General features: G+C 40.5%; 1 protein-coding gene across 1 annotated transcript in view; it reads right to left on the bottom strand.

Annotated features, from left to right (window-relative positions):
- The window catches only part of prex2 (phosphatidylinositol-3,4,5-trisphosphate-dependent Rac exchange factor 2), an 88,489-nt gene that overhangs the window by 59,449 nt on the left and 9,441 nt on the right, over positions 1–19,599 (bottom strand). Inside the window, exons 2-8 of the mRNA XM_017406819.3 lie at positions 14,577–14,648; positions 13,460–13,582; positions 9,796–9,900; positions 6,414–6,515; positions 5,451–5,612; positions 2,482–2,615; positions 860–963 (exon numbers count right to left, since the gene is read on the bottom strand). Of these exons, the coding sequence (XP_017262308.1) occupies positions 860–963; positions 2,482–2,615; positions 5,451–5,612; positions 6,414–6,515; positions 9,796–9,900; positions 13,460–13,582; positions 14,577–14,648 (802 nt within the window). The remainder of the gene's footprint in view (positions 1–859; positions 964–2,481; positions 2,616–5,450; positions 5,613–6,413; positions 6,516–9,795; positions 9,901–13,459; positions 13,583–14,576; positions 14,649–19,599) is intronic.

Here is a 19,599-nt window from a genome sequence, read left to right as displayed (position 1 = left end):
CAAGTGTGTTCCTGGGAAAAGTCAAGGCTCTTCTATTACACAGGAATTCAGGCTAAAATACTCCTGTCACCCTGGACGTCAGGCTGAGATCTTTGGTCTGTGGTGCAGAACACCCGTGAGTTTCTGCGCCGTGTTTATCCTCCTGCTCGCTCCAGACCCAAACCCATCAATCCCTCACCAGAAACACAGAATCCTGCTGTCCATCTGAGGCCTGCTGGAAAGGAAAAGGTGGATTTCTCCAAATATAAAATGATAATCAGTGGCTGCGAGAGGCCAAAAGACACAAACGTGTGAGTTCACCAGGAACCAGCAGCAGAGCAGTCCCAAGAATACATCACCACAGATGTTTGAGATGCTTAAAGGTTAATCATCAGCTCCCGCCAAAAGGCAAAAGGCGGGCAATAATGTTTTTGCCTGTGTTTGAAAGTGTGTTCATGTGTCTGTTAGCAAATAATCTCATGAACCACTGGATGGATTTTGATGAAACTCTCAAGAAGTCATTTTTGGATGAACATCTACAACTCATTAACATCTGAAGTCAAGCTAATTCAAGATGGCCACCACAGCTAATCAACCTTAGCCAAAACAGAAAAGGCTATAACTTGATGTGTCCGAAGCTGAGAGTCATTCAAAACACAGACTCTGAGTGTAAAATCTCACATAATATTATTTTAAGGCTTGACCAAAACAGCTAGAACTTTGTATATTCTCAACAAAAGGCAGAGGCTTTTAATCTTATATTTCCATTCATTAACTCTAACGTCACACAGATAACAGTTTAAGCCAATGACTATACCATCAACCTGCTTTACATTTGTTTAAATAATAAAAAAGTGATATTTAGAAAGGCATGGCCTACCTGTGCCATCATCCACATTTTCCACCTCCATCACCTCGGTGTTGATTCTTCCTCTGAACAGGTAGCGTGGACCCTCAGTGGATGCTTTGCTGTTTTTCAAACGCCTTTGACAAAAAAACAAAACAAAAAAAAAACGACAACAACATGAACACACTTAAAAAGTTTATTCATTTCATGCTAGAACCTGATGTGAAAGTAGTCGCATTCAGAAGGTTTTAAAAAAGAAGAAGTACGTCAAAGTTACAGAAGTTCTTGAAGTCTGAGTGTGAGCAACGTATTTGATTGTCTTTCTTCTTTGTCCTTCTCCACTCAGGGAATGTACCTCCCCTTTGTCTGCACACCCTGATAACACTACGCTGGCTTCAAAACATAAAGGCAAATCAAAGCAGGTGGCAGCTGGTGATGGAGAAACAAAAGCTGCTCAAAACACTCAGATTAGACGAAGCTGCACTGTTAGAAGCCGTATCAGTAGCTCAGAGTAAGGCGCTGCAGCAACAGCAGCATAAAAAAACCACTTCATATAAAATGGGCTATTCATCAAGAGCGCTGCTTGCAGAAACACAATAATAGATTGTAATCAGTTTCCCTATTTAATGTGCACGGATCATAATTAATGTCATGTCATTAGGTAGAATGGTGTGTGATGTAAAAGATAAAATGTTAAGTGGGGTGTTTAATGTCCCTACCTCGATTAAACGCGTGTTCCCAGTTTTAAAAGAGAAACCTTGTAAACCAGTTTATTTTGCATTTCTACAACCTCAATTCTGAAAAAGATTGGACGTTGTCTAAAAAGTAAATAAAAGCTGAATTAAATGATTTCCAAACCTCAGAAACCTGTGTTTTATTCACAATAGAACATAGTAGACATATCAACATATTTGCACATGCCAGAGGTAGTAATGCACCCCTATACCATCAGAGAAGCAGGCTTTTGAACCGTGAGCTGATAAAAGGCTCAATGGTCCCTCTCGTCTTTAGTACAGAGGATGTCTAAGTTTGTGGTTTCCAAAAAAGTATTTCCAGTTTGATTTGTCTGACCACAGAACAGTTTTCCTCTTCGCTTCAGTCCATTTAAACGTTTTTGGTTCAGAGAAGACAACAGCGTTTCAGATGGTGTTCACATCTGGCTTCTTCTTTGTATGAAAGAGCTTTTACCAGCATTTGTGGACGGCACTGTGAACTTTCTACCACTTACATTCACAGCCTTCTGTTGCCTCTGTCCCAACTTTTTTGCGATACAGTACGTTGCTGCCTTAAAATTAAAAATCACACCATTTTTTTTCCAAAAAAATCATACATTTTCTTAGCTTAAACATTTCATTTGTTTACTATGTTCTGTTGTGAACAGAATATGGGTTTATGAGATTTGCAAATCATTGCATTCTGTATTCAAAAAATTAAAATGTCTCATAAAGTAAATCCCTCTTTATTTGCAAGAAAAAAAAGTCTGCAGTGATTTTTTAAAAGGTTTTTGCCTTGCAGAAACATAGACAAATAGGGAACGACTAAACAGTATTTTTTGACTTTTATTCTTTAAGCAAATTAACAACCTCTAACGTGTTAATTATGTCCCATGTGATTTATTTTAAGTAATATAGATAAAAATAAAAGAATATAAACACCTGTTTTTCTTCTTGCAATATACTAGAAGCTTGTCAAACAAGAAGAAGATCCTCTCTTGTATGTTTCCAGCTGAAATCTTCAACAGGACACCCTGCATCAGCATCTCCGTGCAGGCATCTGTGATATTGGAGCCCTGGGAGGGGGGGGAAGTGGTGTCGACATGTGGGTCAAACAGACAAGAAAAAAAACAAAACACATGAATAAGGAGAAATCCTTGAAACAAGAGCTGTTAAATAACCACGATGGTGTGCATATCTGTCAGATAAAACTTATTTCTGTCGAATCCACATGCAGCATTGACCAGATGTGGGTTTGCAGAGCCCAGCCCTTCCTGTTCCCTGTCTCAGGGGTCTGTGAAAACACTCCCTGCTTCCTCAGAGCAGATTGCTGTGGGACTTTAAAACACGGGGTGGTTAATAGCTTCAATGGAATAACATCCCGTCCAGTCGGGCCATGTGTTGCATTGTCGCGTCTGGTCACCATATTAGTTGGGTTCCTGGTGCAAGTGATAAAGTGTGTTGTCTTTTCCCCGAACTTAGACACTCTGGGAATTTATCCCCCCACCCTCATTTGATCAGCCTCTCAGAGTTAAAAATAACTCCCAAGCGCACAGAGGCAAAAAATGTGCGAAGCATTTCCTGCTGCAGGAGACATCAGCGGGGCCAAAACCTTCTTTCTTCCCTTTTGCTTTCTATAAACAATTCTCACTTTCTTTTCTCTGCTCTCCTAGGTCTTTAAATTTCTCCCTAAACACTATGTCTGTTGCTCTCCCCTTCTCTCACGACCCTTGACCAGATGTTAAACTAATCTGAAGCAAGTCAAAAATGGTTATAACGCAGCTAATTTTACAGATACTGAGCTCAAATTTGGTGTGTTAGCAGCTGAGAGCCATCCCCGAAACATACTCTGAGGGCTACATTTTTGCTTCAGACTTTGTCATGACCTGTTGGCGTCAGTCCTATTGGTCTGTTAACAAAATATCTTAAGAAACACTGGACAGATTCAATGTATATCTACATCTACCATTTGGAGTAAACCCAATTCAAGGTAGCCATCAAAGTTTAGCCACCTTTGTGAACACAAAAATGGCTATAACTCAGGGAATTTTACAAAGATTGAGCTAAATTTGGTGCCGTAGTAGCTGAAAGTCCTCAAGACATTCTTTGAGCGCCAACAGGTCTGACAATAACGCATGAAATCAAGGTTTGACCAAAATGGCGATAACTCCATCCTTTCTCAGCAGAAGAGGATTTTAGTTTAAAACTCTGGCATGAAAGGCAGCAAGTATCCTTCAAGGTATGGTAGGCCTTTCATTTTAAAAGTCAGACAACTGCCAGACATAACAACTAGCGAACAAGACAAAAAATTATAAATGGCAGAATGAGAGAATTCTTGCTCCAAACGAGTCCAAATGGAGCAAACTAAAAACTGAGCTACATGTTTAGATGGCTAATTAAACAAGGTGAAAACTGGGTGGAAACCACTACCTTCAAGTCTAAAATTACTGCGGGGCACACTGTGACAAAACACAGACACTTGCAATGCTAACCAACTAGCAATCACCATCCTAGCAAGTGCTGGCAGTCATCGCCATGGTGACCACAGCGGGCCATCGCCCTGCCTCTCCCACGCAGTGTATGTGGACCAGCCAGGAGGCCCTGAGGGTGGCCAGCAGTGGAGCAGGTCAGCACTAATGAGCAGCCATCCTGGACGGAGGAGCAGGAACGGAAAAATCCCACAATCCCCCTGTCATTCCTCAAACACCCACACAGTGAAAACAAAAACCACCACTCAGGTCTCCTTTTTTTTTTCTTTCCCCCCTGTCTCTCTGCTGTTTTTCTTGACCCCTCCTTCAGTTCCATCTCATTTGGAGCTGCAGAGCCTGGCGAGCAGCAGACAGAAGGATCCAGCTCCAGAATGAGCTAATGTTCACAATTAATACAAGTGCAGAGGGGGAAACCGCAGAGTAGCTGCAGCCAAGACTGTGTTGAGTACAAGATGTCACCCCACCCAACACTGAGCCTGTTTCTGATTGCACTATTCTTAGATTTTGAGCTGTTTGTCTTCAACCGGATGCAGCTAAATCGTGCAATCTTTATTTTATGACAAAACTAAACAGAAACTAAGCAGAGGTCACATCAACTCTTTGGGCTTTTTGGTGATAATAATGGGTTCAAGTTGGATTTTAATAGTTGTTACAAAAACAGTTCAGCTATTTAGGTTTTTGCAGTACATTTCATACTGAAATACTACAAAAGGTCACGCTAACAGCAAAACAACTAAAACATCTCGGTCATGTGTTCAGAAAGCCTTAAAGCAACAGTTCAGGTCTTCTGAAATGGGAAAGGTTCTGAACAATTATTATCTTTTATGTCGTAGACAGCTGTTTGAACAGGCTCAGTTTAGAAAAATGTAGAATTATAGATTATTTCTGACCAGATATTTAATAACTTGTCCAAGTGGAGTGAATTAATTGAGAAATGATGTTCGAATTACTGCCAGTTTAATAAGCAGCTGTTTTGCTGGACTGGAGCAACAGTCTACTTTGGTTTTGGTGCCACTCTGACTAGCCATTAGCTTGTCACTCCGGTCAGAACTGAATTTTGCTTCTTCTACAAAAGGTAAGATAATAATTTTTCATAATCTTTCCACAGAACCCCAAAAGATTTGAACTATTGCTATATGCCCATCTTCAAACAAAGCCAGGTCTGTTATATCGGTAACATAACCTCGGATATTACCACAGTTCACACTTTCACACAATCACCAAGTCATCCTATTAATTTAGTAAAAAAGGCAGCAATTGTTTCAATTATTGCAATTTACCAGAAGATGATTAGATGATGGAAGTTCAACCATGACTTTTAGTTTGGACCAAGAGCTTTAAAGTGTACTTGAGATACTACATTTTACTTATTAGATCACAAATAAAGCATAAAATTCAGTGTTTAGTGTGGTTAGGGCCCACCTCCCAGCCTTCGATGTGTGACTGCCACTCCTCTAAAATCTCCAGCTTCTCCATCTGCCTTTTTGCTTCGTTGATGCTGGAGCACACAGCCTTCATCAGCTGCAGAGACTCCTGCACCAGGGCGTAGTCATTGTGCCTCTTAGGGGTCCTCTTCAGCAGCTCCTATGCATGTAAAGATGACACACAGACAAGTGCAGAAAATGCCTTTAAAACGCACCAGTCAGCTGGAAATGTTCCTACATCCCAATTTAGATGAGGCATGGAAAAAAATCTGAGAGAAAACTATATTGCATTTATCATCCGTTCCACGTTTCACCCTCCAATGGCTCCTCAGGTCGTTGCCACGGTCTGGCAAAAAAAAGGAGGGAGTCTCAAAATTGAAACAGCTTTTCAGCGTGTCAGTTACCAGGCGCCTGGTTTGCACTTTTCTGGGTATATCTGAAGCCTCCAATGGCTATCTGTGTCACTTAACGGGGAGGAGGGGTCCCCGGCAGCTGGAAAGCTTCAACTGGCTGGGCTTCAGATTACCCGCTTTATTATTATAACATCCCTGAGCGCATGCTGGTGGCTGCTTAGAGAACGCCTGGGCGAATTAATAGATCATAACAGGATAAATGAGATGGGACACCACAGATGACTAAATCAAATGAGCCTTTGAAAATGTATAGCATTTCATTCAAGTTCCACGCTGGAAAAAAAAGGATGAGCCTGGTCAAAATGTCTGAATGTACAGCTGAGCACGGGAGGTGATGATGGGATATTCCTGCAGTGTGACTTAAATGAAGCAAAGACGTGTCAGAAGACGAGGCCAACGTTTCATTAGAAAGGGAGAGGCTGGTGTGCAGCGGATGGGACAGCCCTAACTAATGACCGAGGAGAAGAAGGTGCCCTACAGCAGCGCCACATGGGTGTGGTCGCTCTGCAAACACATGGCTGGCGCACACAGCGCATACACATACTCACTTTGAGCAGCAACGGGTACTTGCATATCCTCTGAATCGGAGCCACCAAGTAACCTTCAAGTGGGACTTCTGTGTTTTTCCTGCCTCCCAGCAACATGCAATTCTGCAGGAAAGGAGAGGAACGAAGGTCAAACATTCGCTGGGTCTGTGAGGTGGAAACGCTCCGTGTTACCTCTAAAAGTTCAACATTTGCCGTAAATCACCAGTAACAGCAAATTAATTGTTGTGTTTTGGTACGGCGTACACAGAAGTGTCATGACACTGAGTCACCACAGACATTTAACACTTTTAAGATTGTTGTCTGACATTTAATGAGACTTAATGAGAAAATAACTAAAGACTCAAAAAATAAACTCTTAGGCATTAATTACTGAAAACAAATGTGAGTCGGTGGTAAAGGGACGTATTACACTGTATAACTGCTGAGGTTTGGGCCAAAACATGTCACAGAAATTTCATTTAGACCTGGATCAACTATTGAAAGAATTAAACAGTGTAAAATCTCTTCATTAACACATAATTATCTTGTCAACCTTGTTTCCTTCTCTTATACATTAGCTCGTTCACATTTACTAATTAGCACAAACTTCTCAAGATGCTCCAACAAAGCCTGCCAGGTGTTAAAACAGAAATAAAAATCAAATCCCTCAGTTTAAGAAACAGATTTGCTCACAAATATTATTCTGTTTGAGAAAAAGCAACAAATTATTTTTTTTAAAAAGCAGAAAAGTTGGACAAATCCTAAATTTCAGGACCTGTAACTACAAAACAAACCATCAAACTCCACTCAGTGGCAGAAAAGTACAACAGTCTAATTATCTCCACGGAAGCCAAGAAGTTGATGTTTTTGCCCGTCTATGGGTGTGTGTGTGTGTTCCTTTGTCTATCATGTTAGGAAAATATCTCCTGAATCACTGAATGGATTTTAATAAAAAAGTCTGGGAAAGTAATCATTGGGTGTTCATCTGCAACTTTTGAAGTCACCCTCATTCAAGATGGCTGCCACAACTAATAGCATCAGCCGAAGCAGAGACGGCTATGAGTTAGTCAGGTAAAATTTGCTAAAATTTGGTGTGTTGGTAGCTGAAACACATACTCCGTACTCTGTAATGTTTGCAGAAAAACCAGAGTACTGGACAAATGGCTGGGAAAAATAACGAGTCGGCGGCGCTGAAGGAAAAAGTAAGACTGGTGTCTAAATTTGTGGATAATTTGGCAGGAAAACAATTCACGGAGCACAGTTTTAGCTTTGACGTGACAGTCCAATCACAGGAGATTAACTCGGACATTTATCGTTTGAACATTTTCGCTACAGTTTTTATTTTCCATGACTAATAAGAAAGTCTGTCTCATTTAACCGTCTGTACTTTTAGATGTCTCTTCTTTCTTTTTTTTTTAAGCTTCGCCTTTCCAAAAACTCACTGTTAGTGATTGGCCTGCAGGTTTCACATGCGCACAGAGAAATAACAGCAGACAAGATTTATCATGAATCTTAGATCCCACATAGTCCCAAAGAGGATAAAACATAAAATAGGCAATGAGATTGTCAATGTTAAGTTTAAAATCCACTGATGTTGACTAAAGTGCTTTACAGATAAGTTAAACAACAAGACAGAGATGAAGAGGTAAACTCTTTATAAGTTTAAGGCAACTACTGCAAAAAAATCCCAATAATTTATGTTTTAATGTAAAACATCTAAGAGAAACTGGCTCCTTGATTGTAGCGCTCCTACTGGTCTTTGGCCTTCACCTGATCAAAGTAGGTGAAAAGTTAAAAAGTCAGCTGTTAATCATCATTTTCACTTCCCCCATCACCTGAAATTTAGATGAACCGTTCCCAATTCACAGTGTAAACACTAAACCCAACTTTGTAGCAGTCAGGAGGCCAAAGGTTTCCTGGAGGTTAATGTGGATACCCAACCTCCCCCACCCCCCGCGGGGCTCAGAGCTCAGCCGGACCAACACATGGTGCAGGTTGGAAGGGAACACGACACCCAGATGGCCCCAGTCCACGGCTCGGCCACAAAATGGTCAACTCGATAAATCAGTTTCAACCACAAACTGATTTTCACAGAAAATGCAGCGTGAGCGCCAAGGGCTGAATGACTTGTTGAAGTTTGCTGAAGAAGCTGAAACGGAGTTGTTAAAGCTTAAAATAAGCAGAACACTAGCTAAAAACTATCCATCCATTTTCTTTACCTGCTTCTCCTTTCCTGGTCGCAGTGAGCTGGTCTCTATCTCCAGCACTGTAACTAAAAACTAAAGGGGGCAAAATGCTAGTTAAAGGCTAAAAGTAGCAAATTACTACCTAAAAGGTTAGCTATAAGTAGCAAATTGTTAACTAATCGCTAAATGCAGCAAAATGCTAACTAAGAGCAGCAAAAGTCTAACTAAAAGTATCAAAGTGCTTGTTAAAAATTCAAAGTAGCAATATGCTGGCTAAAAGCTAAAAGTAGCACAAGGCTAACAAAAAGTAGCAAATTCTTAACTAAAAGCTAATTCAGCAAAATGCTCATCAAGAGCAGCAAAAGGTTAGTTAAAAGTATCAAAAGGCTGTCTAAAAGTAGCAGAAGAGAAGCTAAAAGTATCAGAGTGGTAGCTAAAAGCTAAGAGTAGCACAAGAAGACAGAAGTTGAGCCGATCTGTTGAAGCAGATTTCAAAGAGAACAATGTTTTTGAATAATCTGTATTTGTAAATAAAGTTAAATATTTAGAAAAATATAAAAGTCACAGAATCCATCTCCTGAATGAGCTGAACGTTTTGATTTATGAAGAGCTAAAACAGCAGAAGGAGATGAACTGCATGAAGTGTACAGACCAACAAAATAAAAAGGAAAACAACAGTCTGAATGCTGAATCAGGATTCACACAAATCATGTTTCCCTCTTCTGGGTGAACAGATTAAAAGCAGACGTATCTCACAGCCACTCTTCTTAGACGATGGGTAAAGTTTACAGATGTATACAGTTAATTTCTCTTCTCATGAAGAGCTGAAGAAGTTTGAGAAAGGAAGGTAATAAAACTGGGTGTGCAACTCCGCTGCAAAGCTGAGTTTCTCTTATAATAGGTGTCTTTAAACATGTGCAGCACTTTAAAGGTTAGAAAACAGGTAAAAGGTTAGAAGCATGAACGAGATGGTAAACAGTTCACACTCCAAACAGTTTGAGGATATGAAGAAGAAAGAAGGTGACTGTGAGCCACCAGTGAGGATATATTTGTCCTTTGTTCTGGCAGCGTGACGCTCCCCTGTGGGAGTGAAAGTTTGGAGAAGTGGCGGGACAGGAAGAGGGAGTCAAACACGCCAGCTTGCACACTGTCCACCCCAGGTCCCAGTTTGAATCAAACACGTGCACGTTTTGATCATTTCTACAATGCCTTCTCACCAGTAAGCAGGTTCTGACGCTCCTGATCTTATTGAGCTCCAGCAGCAGCCTCTGGGCCTTCTCATGATTCCCACAGTATTCGTCATAAATCTGAAAACGGCTTCTCTGCAGGAGACAGGAGAAAAAAGTCAATATGGGCACAACAAATGACTAAAACAGCAACAAAGCAAAGCAAAAAAAAAAAAAAAAAAAAAAAAAAGACAAGAGCGCCTCCAATATCCTGGAAACCCGAGGGAGATGATCTAACCCCCATTTTTTTTAAGGAAAATGATTCTGAAGCCAAAATTGTATTTGATTTTTCTTTTACTCAGTCTTAACCACTTCACATTTGTTATCTTCCTCACAAAAAACTGCAGAAACTGTAAAAACTAAAACCTTGTCAGACGAACGCAGCCAAATAAAAATACAGACAGATTTTTTTTCCCAGTGAATTTAGAAAACCTTGTAGATTCTTGAAGCTCTTTTTTTTTTAGTTTTTGAATAGTGGCCCTCGGGACGCCAAGGCTGAAAAAAATCCCTCAACAATCACATTATCACTCCATGTGGAAACACTTAAAGCACAGCGCAAAGATACTAAAAGCTGTCCCTTAAAGTGGGAAATGTCTCTTTTGTATCATTTCATCAGCTGATAATATTACAACAATAACTGATTTTAGTTTTCTTTCACTAATAATTGATGGTTCCAACTCATACACAGGTATTAATCAAAGGTTTTTAATCTTTTCACTTACTTTATTAATTGCCTGTTAACAAAAACAGCCAATCAGTTCATTTGCTTCAATATGTTGAGCCTGTGAAACTGAATGCAATCCCACACAAAATTACAATAAATCCTATTTTTATGAAGTTTATAAATGTTCAAATTAAGATAAAATGATCTTGAAGTTGATACTTCCGTGTTAGGTCTATTTCTAAAAATTTGCAATGTTGCATTAATTTATTGGAAGTTTAAGTTTCATTCGTCTCCTCATTCATCTTTGAAATGCATCATGTCTTTTGTGCAGTGTGTGTGTGTGTGTGTGTGTGTGTGTGTGTGTGTGTGTGTCTCCTCCATCACATCCTGTCATCTGTCCTGCAGACATCTGACCAGCAAACTGTCCACCAAAGCTGTTCATGTGGCATCCATGCTCCGTTGTCTCTGTTAACAGATCACTCCCCCCCCCAGAGACGCTGCAGACCAACAAAAAGAGTCTCGCGGTCTTCAGGCAAGCGGCGGCGCCTCGGGACAGAAGACACCGCCGGGTATTTTAACTGCCGCAACAACACGTCTGCAGAAAACACAACACTAGGATTCGCTGAACGCTGTGCTGTCCGTTTTAAGTCATGTTTTCCAAGACGTAAACTTTAAAAACCCTTGAGCTGACTGTTTTCTGGCCTTGGAAAGGAGGTGGAGCCAAAAGGAACCAGAGATTTGCTGAGGAACTGCAATCTGGAGCCGTCAGCTGTCCAGCTGGCCTAACTGTTTCATGTTTTTGTTACGACTCGGCGTTATTCATCCTTGGATCTTTCTTGCATAAAAAAAAACACTTGGAAAGTGTAACAATGCTGCCCTATAAGGGAGCCTAATTTGGTTTATCTCTGTGCGCTCACATGATGGCCTCTGACTGAATTATCGTCACGAGTTTTTCGGTTCTTGGCTTTGAAGTGGAGCCCATTCCCTAAATCAAATCACCTCGTCGTAAACCCACTGCAGCCGCGCCATCTGCACCGCTAGATCGTCTCTCCCTTTCACCTGCGTCCAGCAGCACGGAGACGCTGAGGTTGCCGCGAGAAGCAACAGAAGGACGGTCAGATTTACAGCTCTTTAAAACCTATTACATGTCAGCACGCCTCAGGAATCTGCTTCAAAGAAATGTGATATACGGAGGCTGAGATCAGTATTTCAGAGCCACTTCAAGCATATTGCACATGTGCACTGTCTCATCATGTGCTATCCAGAAAGATTAACTGACAACATGTGGAGTCTGGAGTCGTTTTCGGGAGTAAAGTTAGGTTTTCAGATCCCAGGCAGCAGAGAGAGCATTAAAGCAATAGTTCCAGGGAAAGGTTATGAACAAATATTATCTTACCTGTTGTGGATAGCTCTTTGGACGACCTCAGTTTGGAGGAACAGGGTTTATATCAGACAAAATCCCTAGCCAACCTGTTTCATTTATAACCTATAAACAGATTTGCACTGGGTCTTGTAAAAAAAAAAAGAAGAAAGTGTCTTCTTTACTAAATTAATAAGGAACACAGTTTAAAGGTGAACTGAAATAAAATATAAACAAAGAGTTTTTATGTTTTTCTTTTAGATAAAAACCGTCATAAAACACTCCAGTGGTTAATTTCTCTGATTTAAAACATTAATGGCTTGTTTTTAGAGTTTTTGTGAAGTGGGTTGATTGTGAGGGCGGAGCTATAGTCCTTGATTTGGTGAAGTAGGAGGAGGCGGGGCCAGCTGTGGCAGACGGATGTAGGACACTGAGGAGGTTACTGTCAGTGTTTATCAGGGGAAATGGAAGCAGAAGAAGAAGCAAGTTTTATTAACAAGAGGACCAGTTTAAAAATAAGTTTTTGGGGGTTTTTTTAGGTCTTGAGTGACGCTGTCGAGAACTGGAGCCCCTCATTTCACCAGATGAACCCCCGAGCTGGCTGGTGCCGGTCCGACATCAACTCCTCAGTCGGTCGACAGACTTTAGGTTGTAATTTTTCACCAGGAGCTAAACAAACCGCATCCATCCAACCTTTTTATCCTTCAGGAAGCTGAAGAACGACTCAGCTGTTGGAGTTTTTAGTCGGTTTACACAATAAATCACAACAAACTGAACCATTTCACCTCCACACTGTCTGTATTTACCATTTCCTGCCTTGTTGGCGTTCCTGTGTTTCGCTCTCGCTCACACTTCTGAGTGATCGCGGAAAATGCCAAAGATGTCAGGGTTTTGAAGAGAAGGAGGCGAACCCAGAGCGCAGACTCATGGCAAAAACTAATTTATTCAAATAAAGATAACCAAAAACAAAGGCTGACGTGGCAGCAAAACTAGAAACAAAATCCCAACAGGAGCGAAACATGAGGCGAAACATGAGGCGAAACATGAGGCGAAACAAGAAGCAACAAGACAGCACATGAAGCAACAAAATGATGACCGGGTTTTAAAGCAGAGGGTAATTAGGTGAAGTGGAAACAGGTGAGTGATGACTAACGAGGAGCAGGTGGAGATGGGCGTGGCAGGAAAACAAGAGACTGACTGAGGAGAAGTGAACGATGACAGGAAACAAAGACATGAGGAACAAGAACTGAACTAAGACAAGACTAACAAAGATGACTGAATAAAATAAACAATAAACTCAAACTGAATTATGAAGACAAAAACACAAAGAAAACCCAAACCCTGACAAAAGAGGCCCTAGTTATTTTTTGATCTTTTATTATTAATTTCAAACTATTGTAATTTTTTTTTTATGGGATACTCTGAAAACAAGCACTCTTTATGGCTTTCATTTGATTTATGTTAGCTACAAAACACTTTTCATTTCATCTTTAAATGCGGGATGATTCCTTATTTTAAGGGACAGTTGGCGGCCCTGCATCAGCACGGCTGAGCTTTAAGAGCTCGGACAAGAAATCACACCGAAAGGCACTGAGGTGTGATTTTCAGAAGATGACGACAAACCTACTCACAAAGTGCAAGAAGCAGCGGCCGACTTCGTGGTGAGCGTGAGGCTCAGGCTGCAGCAGCTCCTCCACCATGGACAGGAAGTCTTTGTGAACGGCCAGAATCTCCTCGATGTTGGAGAATAAAACCTGAAAAGGGCGGGAGGGAGGAGAACACTGAGCTGTCAACTCAAACAAAGTGTTTCAGTTTTAACAATCTGTTTTCTCCTCCGTTCCAGTTCTTGAATCAGTTCTTTGCTTACTTTGTGGTCAGTGGCGCTAGACAAATAAATGCCTGTGGCAGCAAGATAAATACTGAGGTTTTCTTTATAAGAAGCCCCTTCGCTGGAGAAGCCTTTGATAACTGAATTTTAAACTTCATTTAAGATATTTTATTGGAATAGTAAAAAAAAGAGAGAAACATTTAAGAGCTGTTGGATAAATGCTTAGCCCTTGTGTTGGGTTGACTTCTGCTCTCATGTTGCTTTTGTGCTGATAATAAAAGACAAATTTAGACTCAATAAAGAGAGAATCTTGCGAAATAAAAATTGAAGCATGAAAAGCAGAAGTCTTTCGTTGGTGTCTTGGTGGTTGAAATGATCTTTCATGATCTTAAGCAAACGGTAACAAATCACTTTGATCACTGCCTTGCAATGTAAGACTGGATGTCGCTCAGCTTCACGGCGACTCTGCAGACAGAAGAACCCCCCCCCCTCTGCACAGCATGTTCCCAAACAAAACATAACACGAGGGGACATATTCCAAAACATGGACGTGCAGTAAATATCCCCTGAATGCGTGTTTACCTCCAAAAGTAAGCAAGTCTCAGAGACAGGCTCCCACTGTGACGGAGCATCCTTTATTATCCTGCAGCCGAAATCATTTATAAATAGATTATATTTGCAGCTGTTTCCTGCATCGCCCATCGCTTCTTTCCCCCATTTCAGAACGCCACTGTTTTAGGTTGAAACAGCACCGCTCGCAAGGATGTAATTTCCAAACTTTTCACAGATCAGGTTGCTTAACGAAAACAAGGTTTGCGTACCAATGTCAGGGTAAAAGCCAGTTACCTTGAATGTTTTCCCAAGTCTTAATTATACAGTAATATACTTTTACACACTGCCCAACCCAGCCCCCTCCTTACCTTAACTGTTTCCTCTGTGATGTTTTTGTCGATTTTGGTGGCTGCGTACTGGTCGAGGCGATGCAGAAACACCTGATGCAGAGCAGAAAAGGAAAGCAGCGGTTAACTCGACCGGCTCCGGGATTAAATTACTCTTTGCCACCTGATCGCTCAGACCTCAAAAAGGCCAAAAGCAAGATTTGAGGCTTTTGGGTTGCAGCTGCAACACTTTGCCGCCACAGAAAATCGACGGCCCTCACAATGGACACCTGATAGTTTCAAAACAAAATCTGTGAACTGTACGAAAATACAACTAAAATTGCAGCGAATTGTATTTCAAAATGTAGCATTAGGCGCCTGAAGAGGCCAATAATGTGTGAACTGAGACGGATGGAAAGTGCTCTTACTTTCTCCGGTCTCTGAGGACTCCGGTTCCCAGGCTGCTTCGCTGCACAAGCCAATTATAGCTTCAGAGTTTTATTATTTTTCTAACAGCAGCAAATTAGGAAGGCACAGATTAAATTCAACTAAAAAGAAGTGACTCATTTCCTGAAGTCTGTCTGCAAGAGTGTTTATCAAAAAAAAACTCGAGGCCCACAGGTGATCCACAGGTGTAAACAGAAATTTAAAATGAGTGAAAAACTGGAGGAAACTGCATCACTGAACCTCCAACGAGGCTGTGATGAATTTAAAAGCAAAATGACAACTCCCTTTGTCAGAAAAAACAAAACAAAATCATCATAATCTTATTTCTGGTGGATTCATCTGAATGCTTTGTTTACATTAAGTGCCTACCCACATTTCTGAATTGGATATCAATATATCTGACAAACTCCTGTTAGCTCTTTCAAACTGCACCGTTTCATATAGTTTAAATAACATTTTTCTTTTATTGTTTAGTTTGAAATGAGTATCTTTAAAGCAACTATTCATAGAGGTTTAAAACTCTTTATAATACTGTCAGTTTCACATTATACGATAATTTACATAAAACTTAATGGTTATTTTAAAGAGCAAAAAGAAGCAGCAGCTAGCTGTAAAACTTCCAGTCTAGTCTGAGAAATACCACAAAATTTATAATGGAATAACAGTCAAAGTTAAGCTCTGTTTCACAAAACTGAGGTCCTTTATAAAGCTATCTACAACAGGTGAGATATTAATCGCTCAAAGCGTTCAGCAGAGCCTCTTTTCAAAAGATCTACACTTTCCATTTAACCGATCTGCTAAAATGCATCAAAATAATTTGTCAAAATAAAGCTAAAATTAATCAAACTGGGGGTAAAAAAAACATTTGTCAGAAAAGGGTAATTTTCCATGAACCAGCAGAAAGTGTTTTCATCATCGAGTTGTTGCACAAAGGCTGTCAAAATGAATTTAACCTAATCAAAGGCCTGTCGCAGATCACACAAAGCCAACGCAACATGATGGACAGCACGACAAGCACAATACAACAGATTCTGACAATCCAGCAGCACAAATCCTCGTTTCAAGAGGCTCAAACAGCAACAGCGTCTCTGTAAACACATGGCTGACAACATTAAACACGCTGCATAAAGGGAAACTGATTGCAAAAATAATCTGAATCTGTTTCAGCAGTTAACTTTAACCATAGGCATCTCTTTACTGCCCCGCTGAGGACCGTAATGCCATCTGTCGCCTCACAGCAGGCAGGCTGACACAATACATCCCCCCAAAAAAAGCATAGAAACAGGTTTCTTTAATGAGCAGACAAGCTAAGAATAATTCCTCTCTGCATCTAAGGGGCGGATAAAGGCTCGGCTTACTAAAAAAAGTTTCACTTGATTAATGGTGAACAGATGGCGGTGCTAAAAATTGAAATTTCTCGCTAATTGGAAAGCCAATTTAACGTTAACGTTTGTAAGAAAACAAGTTGGCGTTAACAAATAAAAAACATATGACTGAAACCGTCCTAATTACGTTGTATTGATGTCAAGCGGCACTTCAGAAAGGAGCTGCACGGGCGAGAGCATAAATCTGGGTTTGCGGCTGGAGAAACAGCACCCAGATAATCAGACTCTTTGTTGTCGGGTGACTCCACGCTGATTACCATTCTGTAGCTGCTTGCCTCGCAACGCTGCCTGCTCATTAGCATTAGCGTGTGATTAGCAAGTCTAATACGTGCAAAAGCTGAGCAGAATTCAGCCGAAACTCACAAAAACCTGATAGGGCTTTTAGGTTTAAGGTAATCCAAGCAAAATCTACTCAAGAAATCTATTCAACAGAAAAGCTTTAATTATACTTTATAAAGGAGGTAAAAGCTGGGAAATATAGACCAAGAACCATATGGAAATATGTATCTGATCTAAATAGGCTGGGGGAAAGTATACTGCAGTAAATCTGATCAGACAGAGATTATACATTGTTTTCACTTAGAAGATAAAGGTTTTTATGTCGTGCGTGACAGAATTGATTACTTGGACATCTCTCAATCAAAGTGAAGGTTTTTTAATCAGTCCTGGAACACAAACAGGAAGCTTCATGAACGCAGCGACAGAGTTCGAAGTGACTTCACCCCGTTTTCAAGATTTCACGACCTGCCGGTGCTGCAGAACAACGTAGTTTGTTCTCAAAGGCCTGAATGTTTTGTACCTAAATCTGGCGATTCTGTCGTGCAGATCCGTCTTTGTAATTCGGGTGTGAGCGAAGCACATCCAGGGTTTGTCTGTTCATTGCGGCACGGAGGAGCAAATTTTGTGGATTAAAGGATTCGTGTGCGAAGCAGTGTTGAGGGTTCTGTTTAAGGCGGGAAATGCAGATTTGAGGTAATTTAAAAAAAAAGCAACAAAAAGGTAGTTTGGATTTTTTAAAGTATGGCTCTATGAAAAGTTTATGAATAAACAATATGTTACCTGCTGCAGATAGCTCTTGTAGCAACCTCAGTTTGGACAATTCTAACCAAAATGATGAGCTAACGGCTAGTCTGGGAGGGGCAGAGACCAAAGTGGACTATCTTAAAACAAAAAATTTCAATGCAGTTCATAAAAACACTATTGCATAAACCCTTACATCATCATTTTTTTTGCATGACACTGTAATCTTCATTATGATTGTACAAACTGATGCATGTAAAAATAGTACACAAACTGGGGAACATCCTGCAGGATTATTATGATGATATAGTGCAAACTTAATTTAATTAACTAATTTAAAGGCTTAGAAAACAATGTTTGCATAAGTTTAGACTCTTATTCAGATGTTCAGGATGTTTTATTTCCTAAATAAAGGTTTTTACCATCCATGGTTGCTGTTTTTGTTGCTACATCTGATAAGCTGAAATCCAGAGGGATCTATTTTCCTTCCTGGATATTCTTTGCAGCAGGGATCCGTCATATCAACAACAAGCAGGTCTGGAGCCGTTTGTGATTTACTGCAAGACGCAGTTTGTAAAACAACGACAACAAAAAAAACCCAGCTAAAAACAAGTCATTGCTTGACAGATTTGTATAGTGAGAGTGAAAATAAATGACTAAAACATCTGCCAACATTTTGAGGGGATGTAATTAGCTAAAAAAAGAATATAAAATTACATAACAACCATGTTTTTCCGACATTGTTCTTTTGACAATTCAATGAAAATTCTCATTTGTACACTGACATCTATTCTCCCTTTTCCACACAATAAACCCATGCAAGCATATTGTATTTATATGTGTTTATCTAGCTTTATTAAATGCTTTCTACCTTACAGATCTAACAGCAAAAGAACAAGGACAGAAAAAAAAGGCTCTCAGAGAGTCATTTCGTTCCCTGAGGCCCAGGTATAATCACCTGGACTGTCACTATGATCGCTGAAAAAAGGGCTGCACATTAAAACCCCATTAAAGTTTTTATTATTCCAAACAACAGATGGGTGTGATGAATAGATTAGTCCAATAACTGCATGTGGCCCGATGTGCCATTAATCAGCACCGGCCCACACGCTGTGGGCTACAAACACATGGATGTGGGACTCGGTGCTGGGCTGTTTTCATGCAGCCGTGCTCCTTTTTATGAAATAAAAAGTGAAAACAGCCTGACTTTTTCGGTCACAGAAGGAGAAAACAGATCGATCGATAACTGCAGTTTGCAGAAATACAAAGTCGGGAAGCTGAAAATGCAGCCGGTGTAAGTTCAGAAAAGACCAAACCGGTGATCCGAGGGTCATCCTGGTTCAGGACACTTTGTGAATGGATATTATGCAACGCTGCCCTTCTGCTAAGATACAATCAACGGAAGAGTATCCCCTCCCCCTCGAAATGTTTATCTCTTAGTCAATGAAACACATGAATCACAGCGAAAGAGTCCGACCAAAACAGAGACCGTTACTTCCTCAAGCAAGTAAACCAGCCGTGACATCACAGGAGGACAATGATGGACATTCTTGCGCAGCAAAATAAATTGTTTACAGTCTTTTCTAACCAAGCCACGGCATTGGCTGGTGTCACCGGGAGGCCAGTCATCGTGAGGTGAAACAAAATCAACGGCGAGAACAAACACGCTGTCATGGGAGGAGAAGAGCTGAACTGATCCAAAAGATCCCATTTCCTGGCTTAAAACATTTTATTTAAAGGCTAATGAATGGGGATCAGTCTCAGCTACTACCACACCAAACTTTAGGTAAATATCTGTAAAATAAAGCATTTTTTTAAGCGTTTTAATGTTAGTTGGCTGCAGCAGCCGTCATAAATTAGGCCGACTTCAAAGGTTAAACAGTTGTAGATGTACATCCAGTGATTACTTCCTGAACGTTTTACAAAAATCCATCTGGGGGTTCATTAAACACAAACACACAGGCAAAAATATTATCGCTCCAGCTTTTCCTTTGGGCGGCGGGTGATAACCACTCACATCCTGCAGAAATGAGCATAAAACTGTGGTGATTTGGTTTTTCTATGGGTTTTGTTTATGTTTTATTTTATTCTTTGGTTTGGGGTTTTGTTGCGATTCTGTTGTAGTTTGCATTTTGTTGTCTTATGTTCATGTTGCATTTCACCCTTCCCCAGTCACTCACTTGCCTGTTAACCATGCCCATCTACACCTGTCC

Source organism: Kryptolebias marmoratus, linkage group LG21, assembly GCF_001649575.2.
Source record: "Kryptolebias marmoratus isolate JLee-2015 linkage group LG21, ASM164957v2, whole genome shotgun sequence".
Taxonomy (NCBI): Eukaryota; Metazoa; Chordata; class Actinopteri; order Cyprinodontiformes; family Rivulidae; genus Kryptolebias; species Kryptolebias marmoratus.
Note: the sequence above shows the minus strand (reverse complement) of the source record. Positions and strands in the feature narration are given on the sequence as shown.